The sequence below is a fragment of the Schistocerca serialis genome, chromosome 1 (genome assembly GCF_023864345.2).
Source record: "Schistocerca serialis cubense isolate TAMUIC-IGC-003099 chromosome 1, iqSchSeri2.2, whole genome shotgun sequence".
NCBI lineage: Eukaryota > Metazoa > Arthropoda > Insecta > Orthoptera > Acrididae > Schistocerca > Schistocerca serialis.
The window spans coordinates 476,805,301-476,819,701 of NC_064638.1; the positions used below are offsets into that span (position 1 = coordinate 476,805,301).

The window sequence follows — 14,401 nt, forward strand, 5'->3', positions numbered from 1 at the left end:
CTGCTCCCAACTTGAAATGACAATGCAAAGTTCAGCGGCTTGGGTATAGTCCTGTCACAGGCTTATCCTGTCCCATCAGAGGCTAGGCCAACTGTGAAAGCAGCCATGCCATGTACCAGCTCTGCAGCTAACACTGTACGGCTTTTTATGTTCGTATTACTACCAACCAGGATGAAAGGTCACCATCAAATTGTTGTCAAGAACAAAGTTGACCTTCTGGTGGCACAACATGTAGTTGCATAACACACTCAATTTCTATGGCTGCTTCATAATCTGAGCCATATTGATCCCTTCCTCCACCGCCAGCTTCTCAACTATGCAGATGGTAGCTATCCTTAAGAAACATTCTCCACTCCTGGAATTGTCCTGGCCTCAGTCTATCCAGCACCCTCCACCCAACAGTATCCCTTTCCTCTGTCCTATTAAACCCTCTCAATTGACGTCCCCACATTGCCTCCAGCATGCCACTTCTCAGGTGTAGTTGGAACCTCCACGAGAGTATCTGCAGGCGATGCTGTTCTCTGTAGAAATATTGCAATATGAGACGAGTGTAGTGAAATGAAGATCAGCAGATGATTGACAGTAATGCAGAGACTGGCTTTTGAATCTGAACATAAATAAATGTCACTGTGCCTTCGGCCTGAAGAGTATTTTGATACAGCATTACACACTAGACTATCCAGTGCAGGCCTCTTCACTTGGTGTATTCATTGCAGCCTTTGAATGAGGTGGCACAGTTGCTAACATACCAGACTTGCAGTTGGCACGACGACAGATCATATGCCCGTGTGACCTAGTTTTTCAGTGGTCCCACTAAGTCATTCCATGCAAATGCCAAAATGGTTCCTGTGGCCTGCTGCCATCCCTATCCTTTCGTAATGGTGTGTCCAGTTTATTTGATTATCAGTTGTAAGTGATTACAAAATGGACACAGCACCTATTATGCAAGGATATCTATTTAGGTTCTGTAGATGTTCTGCTGTTCAGCTGGATCAGTAATTGTATGGATTCCTATATTGATGTGTAACATATGATCAAATTTATATCAAAAAACAAAGATGATGTGACTTACCAAACGAAAGCGCTGGCAGGTCGAAAGACACACAAACAAACACAAACATACACACAAAATTCAAGCTTTCGCAACAAACTGTTGCCTCATCAGGAAAGAGGGAAGGAGAGGGAAAGACGAAAGGATGTGCGTTTTAAGGGAGGTAAGGAGTCATTCCAATCCCGGGAGCGGAAAGACTTACCTTAGGGGGAAAAACTACGGGTATACACTCTCGCGCGCGCGCGCACACACACACATATCCATCCACACATATACAGACACAAGCAGACATGAAATATCGCGAAAGCATTACGGAGATGATAGATAAACTCCAGTGGAAGACTCTGCAGGAGAGACGCTCAGTAGCTCGGTACGGGCTTTTGTTGAAGTTTCGAGAACATACCTGAATTGAGGAGTCAAGCAGTATATTGCTCCCTCCTACGTATATCTCGCAAAGAGACCGTAAGGATAAAATCAGAGAGATTAGAGCCCACACAGAGGCATACCGACAATTCTCTTTTCCATGAACAATACGAGACTGGAATAGAAGGGAGGTACTCAAAGTACCCTCTGCCACACACCGTCAGGTGGCTTGCGGAGTATGGATGTAGATGTAGATGTAGATTACTTAGATGCCTGGTTTGCTTAGATCGAATGGCAGCATGGATATGCTACTTTTTACTCTATATATCGTCAGTGAAGAAACAATACTATGTAAGTAGCAAAATAAGAATTTTACATGAGGGATAAAAAACTGTCTAAAATGCCTAATACATTTCATAGGGGCCCTAGATTTGCATCATAGCACTACAAGAAAATATTGGATCAAATAAAAATGTGAAACAAAAAAATACACTTTAGAAAGCTTAATTACGGCACATACACGGAATTGTCTCGGTATTTATGCCATGATCTGATACTTACGCGGTATTTGTTTGTCAGTCTCCTGGCCCGACACATTTATGTTGGTATTTGGTGCTGAGAAAGCTAGTAAGAACACATTTTGGAGAGTTAATCATTTTTTATTGAAAGATTTCATAGAAACATTTTAAATAAATCTACTGTTTACATAGTTCCGATAATGTCTGCACATTTCTTCAAGAAAAATCCTAAACATCACTCAAAGCAGCAAAAGAGAATTACACTGCACTGATACTCATCACACAGTCACCTGCACCATAATTTTCATTCATAAGGAATGTTGTCATAATAACTATGACAATCTTTAGGAAGAACAGATTTAAGTTGTTGTAAATGATCCCATTTGGATTTCTTGATTTTCATTCTTTCCTCATATAGTTACGGGAAGCAAACATCTCCAAGAACTTTCCTTGGACGTCTCGGTAATTCTTGCCACACCTTGTTGGAAGAGCACTTGTAGTAAATAATACCATTTGGGCGGTACTGTAGTGCCCTCAGATCGGTAACTGCAGGGTTATTTTTTACAGCTCTTCCAGGCCTAACTGAGTCGTACAGCCACAAACTTTTCTCTGCGTAGTTGATGAAAAAGGAATTATTTAGGTAATGGACTTTGTATGGCTGTGGTTGTTTTCTCGCTTCTTTGATATGGTAACGTATTGGCTAAGAAGTGTAACTTCATGTCCTTTAAGCTTGCACTCAATGGAACTGTGAACCAAGTCACATTCCATGTGAGTATGGCCTTTCTCCAAAAACTTTTGTGGAATCAATACTCCAGTATAAATTGCCAATCTTAAAAGAACATTTGATAATATCACATTTCTGTTCTGATATGTGCTGCCATCTGAATACAGAACGACTTGAACAGGATTTTCCTTAATCGTTCTGGATAGGGTGTCCAGAATGCATGAGGCAAAACATGATGCAACCAAACCACCTTGTGTTTCATCGAACCAGTAACATACTACAATACGACTTTCTAAATTATACATTGTAAAGTTATGAACAGCCAACTTTGTTTTATAATAAACTGCACTTGCACTTAAAAATAGAGCTACTTTCATGGCCTATAAGTCCATGGTGTACACTGAGCAGAGCTTCTTTCTTGTCAGCATCTTTTTGCATCCTTGCCTGCTCTTTCTGGTCTGTGTGTTGCTTCCACACGTCGTCACTCAAGTTACCAAGCATGTAACTACAAGAGAAGTAGCATTGGTCTTTCCTGGGGGAAAATAAACTAACATCTTCTAAAATCAAGTTAAAGGTAGCCCGACTAAATGGTGAAACCTTCTCTGCATGACATTTTTCCACATAGTCCATACAGCTGTTGTTTGGATTGTAGAATAGGCTCAAGGTACAACTTCTAGGAGGATTTTCTGCAGTAATGCGACAGAAGTTTCGGAAGCAAGTCCAGGAATTTTTTCATGGAGGTTCTCTCATCTTTCTTCTTCGTGTGTTTGATTCGAAATGGTGACGATTCTGTATCAGGACTCGACCCACGTGTGGAATTACCTAACCTATATTGGACAGTCCATTCTTTAATCCCAAGAGTATTGAGAAACATCTTTTTGCATACTTTTGTTTCCTCAGCTCATTTTTCAAATGATAAATGAGCATCCCTTTTCTCCTGGATTCGCCACAGTTCTTCCCTGGACATTTGGTTGGAATCATGTCCACAAGGTTGATAATGTAAACCTTCCTCTGATCCCATGACATCGTTTCCCAAAATGTGTTAAACATTGCCTGCCTATCATCAGTAGAAAACTGATGACACTTCCTTTGAACGGATTTCTGGCGCATCTTCGAAGTACATGTTGGACCTAATTTTCGTGCCTCTCTTGGAGTATCATGAGTGATTTTACCAATTTGACTTCTTTTGTATCCAATATACGCCTGTCCATGCATTCTCAGAATTTTACTGGCAATTTTTCTTCCAATCTTCAGGATGTGGTTTAGACTTGCTTTTCCTGTCAGTGCTTACTTCATCATTAAATTCTTGGCCTTCACTGTCAGCATCATTATTGCTCCCGTGATCTTCCAATAATTTATCCAGAGTGTTTGGCAAACAATGAGCACCATCACATAGCAATGAATGTAAAGTATTGCCGTCTCAAGTGGAAACTGTGACTATTGTTTCATTTTGAGCATTGTTGGATACAGCCACTGAAGTTTCTAGAATGAAAAATATTTATAAATTAATTTAAGCAGACAAAGATGAAGCTCAGATTCATGTATTAATGAAAACGACGGCATCAGTAATACTATTAACAATAATCCCAAGAAAATTTACCTGCGTCATTAGATGTAGCAGGAACAGTAACCGAGAACCCCATATACGAAATGAAGTCTTCTTTGGTAAATGTAACTTCAGCGTTACGACTTTTCTCGCCTGTTGTTTGTTCGGCATTTTTGGGAGATCCTACAAGAAAGTGGACAGTCCAGAAATCTTTGGCAGAAATAAATAAAACACAGAACGAGTGGTGGGAGCGTTCTGATTTCTATCACAGTAAGACACTTGCGGTGCTAGTAATATTCAAAGGTGAATAGTAACACAATTTTCTTACCGCTGTCAGTCACTCTCGGGAACGATCCTCCACTTTCATAAGCTGATTTCAGCTGAGAAACAATTTCTTCTTCAGTAAAAAGATCGTCATCTATATCGCTGTCTATTGTCACAAATGAAGCTACAAGCATGGAACCACTTTTGAGCACTATTAAATACGTAATAAGGCAGTAACAATGTCCTGTGGCTGCGCGCGCTTTTGTATTTATGTGGTATTGTTTACAGTATCCATAGATTGTAGATACGCGAAATTTAATTCTCTACAGTTCCGCGGTATCGCCATCTATTTGCTGTGTCACATACGCGGTATTGTTTTAGATAATTTTTTCATGTTAAATAATTAAAACTTCAGCATTATGGCGTTAAGAGCAGACGTGCGTGTGGTCAACGACATCATCTGACTGAAAAACGAAAAATCAGCACTTTTGTCAGTTATGCGGTATCGTTTCTTCATCGACTATTGTTATAACTTCAAGTTGAACAAATATATTTCAAGGAAGACGCGATACATGAGTCACAGATCAAGTAAACAGAGTAAGACGTGTGTACACTTTAACAGTCAAATCATAACTGTGTCCAAGTCTAGCGGCCGCTGGCTGGCCGCTTGGGTGGCGCTGCTGCTGCTGCTGCTGCTGCATGGCTGGCAGACAGCGCCGCATGTAGAGGACACGCGTAACTGCACGGCGGCACTTTGAAAGATCGGCGAGTCACAACAACGATATAGTAGAAAAGATATGAGGCACTGAGAACCATAAGGGCCCAAAACACAAAGTTTTGAGAAAAATAGATGTTTGTGAAAATCGAATTTTGGGGCGAACCATCCGTCCCATAGTTTAAATTTGTTTTTTAACCAAGTTTCAACATCCCATATTTCCAAGGAGAAAATAGTGTACCCATTTTAAATTATGATGTTTTAATTAATATTTTTATCATCATCATTAATGTAAGTACAAAAATTTCATTTACAGGCTAGTGACAACAGTATATAAATTGAAGGGAAGGGAAGAGAAAGAAAAGAGAAGGAAGTAACTAATGATATCAGTTACATCAGGACTTTGTACAGAATCAACACTGATGAGTGAAAATATGTGCCGGTTCGGGACTCGGACCTGGGATCTCATGCTTACTAGGCAGTTGCATTAACCACTGCGCTACCCGGCCACAGTGTATTGTAAATTCATGGACTACTTTGGCACGTTCCCAGATTGCCTTACATTCCCACCTGGCACCACCTATCCACAGTCCCAATCCTTGTCCTCCACACTAATTTTAGATTCCCGCTGGTGGTCAAATGTAAATGTGCAGCCGCACTGAATATTTTGATGTCATTGCCCATCAAAGCAAATCAGTAATGTGAATGCGTGGTGTCTGTTCTTTCAGACGCGTCCGAACAGACACCACACAGTCATATACTGACAGTAGTGTATTTTTGACAGTTGAAAAGTTTGTAATTATTATGAACATAGAATCAGAACAAATGAACAAATGCTAAATGTGCAAAACATGCGCGCGCAAATCTAGTAGTATCGTTAAGTCTTTCAGTTCCAAGGTTGATATTTCATCTATATTTGCAGCGATACTTGGCAAGCCACTGTACGGTGCGTGGCATAGGCTACCCTGTACCACTACTTGTCATTTCCTTTCCTGTTCCACTCGCAAATAGAGCAAGGGAAAAATGACTGTCTATATGCCTCCATATGAGCCCAATTTCTTGTTTCTTATCTTTGTGATTGTTACGTGCAATATATGTTGGAGGCAGTAGGTTCGTTCGGTGGGTAGCTTCCAATGCTGGTTCTCATTTTCTCAATAGTGTCTTTCTAAAAGAACATTGCCTTCCTTCCAGGGATTCCAGTTTGAGTTCCCGAAGCATCTCCATAACATTTACATGTTATTCGAATGTATCGGTAACAAATCTAGCAGCCCGCCTCCGAATTGCTTCATTGTCTTCCTTCAGTCTGACCTGGTACAGATCACAAACACTTGAACAGTACTCAAGATAAGGTTGCACTAGCGTCCTACGTACGGTCTACTTTATAGGTGAACCACTCTTTTCTAAAATTCTTCCAAGAAACTGAAGTCGACCATTCACCTTTCCTATGGCTTTTACTTGCTCGTTCCACCTCATATCCCTTTGCAACATTATGCCCAGATGTTTAAACAACTTGACTGTGTCAAGCAGGACAGTAGTAATACCGTATCCAAACATCACAGATTTGATCTTCCTACTCATCCGCGTTAACTTACATTTTTCCACATTTAGGGCTAGCTGCCATTCATCACCCCAACTGGATATTTTCTCTAAGTCGTCTTGTATCTTCCTACAGTCACTCAACTTCGGCACCTTACTGAACACCATGACTTCATCAGTAAACAACCACAGATTGCTGCACACCCTGTCTGCGAAATCATTTTGTATATAGAGAACAACAGCGGTTCTATCACAGTTCCTTGGGGCACACTTGACGATACACTAGTCTCCGATGAACACTCACCATCGAGGACAACATACTGGGTTCTACCGGGTGGTTATAATTAAACTTTCCCTATTTAACACATTATAATACAGGAACTAATTACTGTACAAGCACCGAACTTGGTAGAATTAATGTCAAGGACAAGGGGAAGAGAAATAATGCAGGACCAATTCAATTGAAACGCTTTTAATGCGCTGCTATGACACATCTTACGATTACATACTGGTACCATTACTGCCACAAAAGGGGCTCAATATGGTGCCCATCAGTGTGCAGATTGCATCCTGCACAGCAAAGCATGTCCGTAGGTATGCTGGCAAACTCTCACGGATATGGAGCACTTCAGATATGTGAATGTTTCCTTGGTAAACATAGTCCTTCAGGTAGCCCCACTATCAGAAACCACAGGGAGTGTGGCCAGGTGATCATGCCGGCCAAGCAGTTGGATAAGATCAGCTGATAATTTGATAATTTCCAAATGTGTTTTGGAGAAGCAGATGAACTTCATGACCAATGTGCAGTTGGCCCCCAATCGTGTATGAAAACTGTTGAATTCAGTGCGTCTCTCTCCTGTAGGGCGGGTATGACATGCTGGCAAAGCATATTGCAGTAACGCTGGCCAGTCACGCTGCATGTCTGTGGTCCTTCGTGCCAACCTGTTCAAAAAAGAATGGGGCAGTGACGAACATAGCCATGAAGCCACACCATACACTGACACATTCACCATACAGAGGAACTTCATGCACAATCATTGTAGGTGAAGATCCCCACACTCGGCAATACTGTGTGTTCACCTCACCCGTCAGATAAAAACGAGCTTCATATGTCCATTGTATGGTCCAAGGCCACCTCTCGTCTATTTCAGTCCGTGCGAGAAAGTGGAGAGCAAAGTCAACACATTGTTCTGCATCTGGATCTTGTACGGATATCATTTGAGAATGGTTCGAAGCACCTTCCGTGCAGTGGACCATGGGGTGTTCAACTGTCGTGATACAGCACGCACACTGCCTGTTGATAGGGAATTGTGTGCAGTGTTGTCTGCCATAGGAATGTTGACTTCTTCAACCACTTATGGTGCAACCAGTCGTCAGCGTCTTCCTGGAATGATGCCCAGTTCTCCAGTTCATTTGAACTTCATCATCATGCTCCGCACAGCAGGCGGAGAAAGAGGACCCTTCCACAATCCTTTCAGCCAGTGATATTCTCAAAGTGCAGCTGCAACATTCGTGTTATTTCTATAATAGGGCTTCACCACTAATGCCCTACTCCTTTAGTCCAAGCTCATTTTGACACGTCAACAAGTGCACTGCGACTGATCAGGTGTGTGAGACTATGACTCACAATGACAGATCACGGCACCTGGTGGCCATAGTTGGAACTGGACGGTGGTGCTGTGACGAATTGAAATTATGCACACCACACTCTGGGCATTAATGCTACCAAGTTTGGTACTCATACGGTAATTAGTTTCCGTGTTATGAAGTGTTAAATAGGGAAAGTTTAATTATAACCACTCGGTATTATGTAAGAAGTCTTCGAGCCACTCACATATCCGTGAACTTATTCCATGTGCTCATACCTTTGTTAACAGCGTGCGACAGTGTCAGGTGCTTTTTGGAAATCTAGAAATATGCCCTTCATCCATAGTTCTCAGTATACAAAGTGAGAAAAGGTCAAGCTGAGTTTCACACCAGTGTGGCTTTCTAAAGCCATCCTGATTCATGGACGTCAACTTTTCAGACTCGAGAGAGTTTATTAAATTCGAACTGAGAATATGTTCAAGTATTCTGCTGCAAAAATATGTTAGGGATATTGGTCTGCAATTTTGCAGGTCCATTTTTTACCCTTTGTATATACTGGAATCACCTGTGATTTTTTTCCATTCACGATAATTTCAAGTTAGGTAAGGGATCAATGATGTAGAGTAAAATTGACCTGGGATTCCATCTGGACCTGGTGATTTATTTGCTTTCAAGCCTTTCAGTTGTTTCTCTACGCCAGATATGCTTATCACTATGTCTTCCATTTGGGAGTCTGTCCGATGGTCAAGTGATGGTATGTTTGTATGATTCTCCTGTGTGAATGGTTTCTTGAGTGTGAAATTTAAAACTTCAGCTTTCGTTTTGCTATCTTCAGCTGCCACATGAGACTGGCCAACAAGGGACTGAATGGAAGCCTTAGACCTGCTTAGCGATTTTACATAATAGCAGAATTTTCTTGGTTCTCTACCAGATCTTTTGCTAAGGTGTGATGGTGGTAGTTTGTTGTATGTTTTGCACATAGATTTTTTCACAGGCGTCCGAATCTCTACTAACCTTTGCTTGTTGTCATTTGTGCATCCCCTTTTGAACCAAGAGTGCATCTTCGGACCACAATTTACAATCTGTGTAAACTCTGCCTATAATTCTGTACATCCATCTTACTGGAACTAATGATGACAGTTCCCTGTCCAAATGAGATGCTCATAACAGCTTATCTGCTCTAGCTAGTGGAAATGCTCACGTACCTTTGTTGACTGGTTTATTAACTTCTGTAATTATAGTTGCTATAGTAACATCGTGATTGCTAGTCCTTGTTTCTGTATGGACAATGTCGATAAGTTCTGGCCTGTTTGTAGCTACGAGGTATAAGATATTTCCGTTGCATGTGGGCATGTGGGCTGCTGAGCTAGCTGCTCGAGACAATTTTCAGACAATGGGTTCAGAAGTATTTTGCATGACTGACTTTCTGGACCCTGTTCTCCCCCTCCCCAAATAATGAATCCCTACATACACCAGTCTGTACTCAACAGATTAAGGTCGCCTCCAAGTAGTATTGCATGCTCTGGTTATTTAAGTGCTATTGACCATAGACTCTATCTGAATCACTCTATAACTGTCACACAGAATCGGTTGGCCTGTAAAAACCTCCAACAATTAATTTGGTTTCACCTACATCTGTTATACACAATCAGATGACTTCATTGTCACACTCAGCTTTGACCTCAATAGAGACAATACTTCTGTCAAATGCAATGAACACTCTCCCTCTTGTGGTTTTTAATCTTCTCTCCGATATACGGTCCACAACTCATTAAATATCTCAGAGCTTTTCACTTCGGGTTTCAGCCAGCTATCAGTGCCAAGAATAATTTGAGTGTGAGAACGGAACTTTATTACAGATTATTAGACAGTTTACTGATAAAATTGTGATAGTCAAAGTGTCTTTATTCTGAATGCCGTTTAGTCCTAAGCTGCATATCAACTGGCAAGTGTCCATCAGAGCACTTCAAACTACCACCTAGCATAAAAACCCTCACGTTCACTCCACAAGTATTCTACTACCCAATAGCTGATTTTTTTGTGTAGTGCAACTCTGACCTATCAAGGGTATTCCTAAAAATCCCCACACAATAACACAGGTCTAGAAATCTGCAGCAAAGACCATCACAGACTCGATGAAGAACCCAATCCACTGTGAGAACCATGCTGCAGCTTATGAGCTCTGCTTGCATCCTGCGCATGACACCAGCAGTCTTCTTCACCTCTGCCAACAACTGTATGAAATGAGGATCACCTCAGAATGACAGGCATCATTGGTGCTGGTGTGAGTCACAAACTCCAGATGACTGCACCCTGCACGCTCGATATCCACAAGCAAGGCCTCCTCCACATTTCGGATGAGGCCGCTGGCAGACATACTGAGTGTACATCGGCCTTCTTTCTCGCCCTGAATGCTATCTGCCTAAGGGGTTCCATAACACGCCTAACATAGGAGCTCCCCTCGTGTGCCTGCTGGGACCCTGTTGAAGGAGCGGCCATCTGTCCACTCACAGGGTGAGTAGCTGAGGCCAGGCAGCAAGTCACCACATTGGCCCTCTGCCTTAAGCAATGCGAACGTGTTACCACTCGCCCCGCTGTGAGGGCAGATCCAACGCATCAGATGCTCTAGGAGATGCCTTGGAAGCAGAGCCTGTAGACGAAACAAGCGACACCTGAGGTGTCCCATGCGGTGCGCCAGATTCTGTGCCACTTCTACACACAAGGCAGCAGCCTGAAGGTGATTGACCGTAGCCAAAAATGCTTTTAGCTGTTCTCGAGCTGTGGTCAGCTCCTCCAGTATCTGCACACAGCACACACACATCCTAGCCATACTAGCAAGACTGAGTGAAGAAGTCAACCATAAAAGCAGACAATTGTAGATATGCAATTTGCTGCCCTCCTGATGTGTCACCAATGGATGCTGATGTGTTAATGAGTTACGTAGCTGGCTGTTCAATGAGCAACTGTTGTGTTACAGACTGAATGAATCTACACTTACAAAAATGCGAGATTAAACCTCTTAAACAGAGAAACACACACAAAATTTAATAAATATATTACAAAGAAAGCGTAGAAAGAGATGAAAACTTAACTTGCCACTCTGTAGTTGTACTCTTATATCAGTGAAGGTCGGAGCCTTCCAAGTATGTATTTTGGCACTGGATTTTGTAAGATGTCTATGTACTCTGGGAAATGACAAACTGTGGTTTTCCTCAATGTGACATGCAGAAAATGGTGGCCTCCCAAGACGACAATGAAGAATGTTACTTTCAACAACAGTTCCTGGCAACCTGTTGATAACTTCATCAAAGTAAAATTTTTGAAATGTATGTTGTTACAATGTACATCAACTTTTGGTTTTGTGTAGACTTCATTAACACTTTATAGGTTCTGAAATCATCAGTGTCCATTTTGCAGACTATGAAAGGTTTCATTCGCTAGCCTTGATTTCTTTACGACTTTGCACCGCTATGTCTCCAATCACAAAGTGTTACTACATATGTGGTGTAGATGCTACACTCTGTTGGCAATCCTAGGCAACAATTGATCAGCACAGGGCAACAAAATTATGTTTTATGCCCACTTGGAGGTGAATATCGGAGAAATTGGTGAGATGAGTTTCACGTTATGTTCATTTATCTAATGCGAGCTTAGCGAACTGACAAAGCTGGTACACTGTAAGATGAACAGATACCAGGAGGGAGCATTCATGCTAAAATTTCAAAATTGACAATGGTGTGCCTTAGGCCCTTGTGAATCTCAGCACTTCATGTATAACAAATTATAAAATAATTTAAGACAAGAAAGAATTTCTAGTTATCATTGGCCCACATATTTTGCAATGTGTGGAAGAGTCAAATTGATATTGTCTGGTGCTTGCTAAGAGGCACAAGAAAGTTCTTAATCATTTTTATAGCAGTTTGACTTAAGTTTATAACAGTAAGTTTCAAGACCTTTTTTTGTCTGTTCCGCAACTCCTAAAGGTTTGTAATTCATATGAAGTCTTCCTCTCTTAAAGGAAGAAATGGTATATTGCTTCTTGAGAGGGATGTAAATTTAAATGGTGAAATTGTCCAACACATTAATACACACAAAAGCTTTTCTGACTGCACATAATAAATTCTTATTGTAAACTATTGTCTTGTTACAGGAGCAAGAGAAAGTGGCAAAATTCTTCTCTAGTAACTACAAGAAAGATATGTTAGAAAAAGAATTGAGTTTGAAAGGATGGAACTGGGGTACAGCAAAATTTTCTGGTGCAGTATTAAGCTTTGATGTGGGAAGTAACACTGCATTTGAGATACCGCTGAACAATGTATCCCAATGTACAACTGGTAAAAACGAAGTCACTCTAGAATTTCATCAGGTATTTCTATCGCACTTTTATTATTGGTAATCTAAATATCATGAAATTATTATGCTTTATAAAAATAATGAAATCAAGATACGAGTCATTTTCACATTGTTATTTTAGACAATATTTCACCAATGCCTAAAAGTTTTCATTATAATTTTCACTTATGGTTTTGGATAATTATGTTGAAATTCCACATTAGTTTTGTTACAGGTCAAGTATTTTTAATATCATGCAACAATTTTAGTACTGTGTTTGTGATTATATCACTGTTGTAAGTCCCTCACAACCTTTGTTCTGAAAATTCACCAATGTTAATTTGGGACATGTGCAAGACTTTACATAAAATTGCAATGAAATTGGTGATGGCCGAACAGGAAAATGTTTCAAAATTAGGCTATTTGACATTGAGTGACCAATACTTATCTAGATAGATTAAAAATGATTTGGATAGATTAAAAAATCTACTCATCAAGGAGCAGTTGAAGAAAGCCTGTAAAAGGTATGGAACCACAGAAACTTTTGTAGCCAATGGCTCCTTCTGGCAGAACTGAAGGAAAAAGAAGATGGATTAAGGAAAAGGACTCATGAGGTTTAGAAAATGGGAAGAGTTATGAAAAAGTCACCCAAAATTGTAGGTTAGAGGAGACTTCCTGGATGGTATGAGGAGAGATTGATTGGTATCTGCACTTAATGAGATCTGAAAACCAGAAAGCTTAAATGTGGAACAGAGAATATTAGGCAAGACTGAGATTACTGGAAAAATGTTGTGAATGGGTCATAAGACTGGAAAACTAATGGCATTATACATAATAGACAGGTAACAAGGTGGGAAGAAATAGAGGGGGCGGAAAATAAACAATAAAAAGATAAAGGGAGCAAAGAAAAGGAATGCTCATGAGCCTAAATTTACACATATATTTCTGTGGTCTCAGTGTTAATTTTTAGTAACTATTTCTTTTCTTTGCTCCCTTTTAATATTGTTTTTTACTATTTTATTACCTATCTATTTTTTACCTCCTCCCCTCCCCCCTCTCCCCTATTTTCCATGCATAATGCACTTAGTGTTCTGTTCTTATTACTCTTTCACAATTTTTTTAGGTAGTCTCTGTCTTGCTTATTGCATTGTCTTTCACCTTTAAATTCTTTGTTTTTAAAATCTCATCCGGTGTAGATACAAAGAGCTAAAGATTTTTCCTCTCTTTCTCATCCTGCCCATTATGTCTCATCTGATCTAGGATTTTGCAATTCTTTCCTATAACTTTCCCATTTCCTAAACCTCACTAGTCCTTTTCCTTTATCCTTCTTTCTTTATCTTCAACCCCTCTGCTAGGAGGAGGAGCCACTGGCACCAAGAGCTTATGCATTTCTACATATTGTATGTATTTTCTCCTGCTGCCACTTGAAAAGTAGAATTTTTTTATCTATCTGTATTATACTTTACCTTTGATTTAATGATCTGAGCTTTGTTTTCCTGAATGTTTCATTGTCTTTTTGCTTTGCAGAATGATGATGCTCCTGTAAGTCTGATGGAAATGAGATTCCACATTCCATCCAGTGAGATGGCTGGTGATATTGATCCTGTAGAAGCCTTCCATCAAAATGTGGGTGCATTTAAATATATGTTTTGTTTTTAATCACATTCTATCAAATTAAATATGTACTAGATTTCAGTGTCACTTTTTTAAAAACTGAAATGTGACATTTAGTGTTTTGGGTTATGAGAACCCTATAATTTGTAAC

At 40.4% G+C, this 14,401-nt stretch overlaps 1 protein-coding gene across 2 annotated transcripts in view; it reads left to right on the forward strand.

Moving 5' to 3' along the window:
• Positions 1–14,401, forward strand: part of LOC126473597 (FACT complex subunit Ssrp1) — a 90,501-nt gene that overhangs the window by 19,457 nt on the left and 56,643 nt on the right. For both annotated transcript variants that reach the window (XM_050100751.1, XM_050100759.1), the window contains exons 3-4: positions 12,455–12,670; positions 14,164–14,262. In XM_050100751.1, the coding sequence (XP_049956708.1) occupies positions 12,455–12,670; positions 14,164–14,262 (315 nt within the window). The remainder of the gene's footprint in view (positions 1–12,454; positions 12,671–14,163; positions 14,263–14,401) is intronic.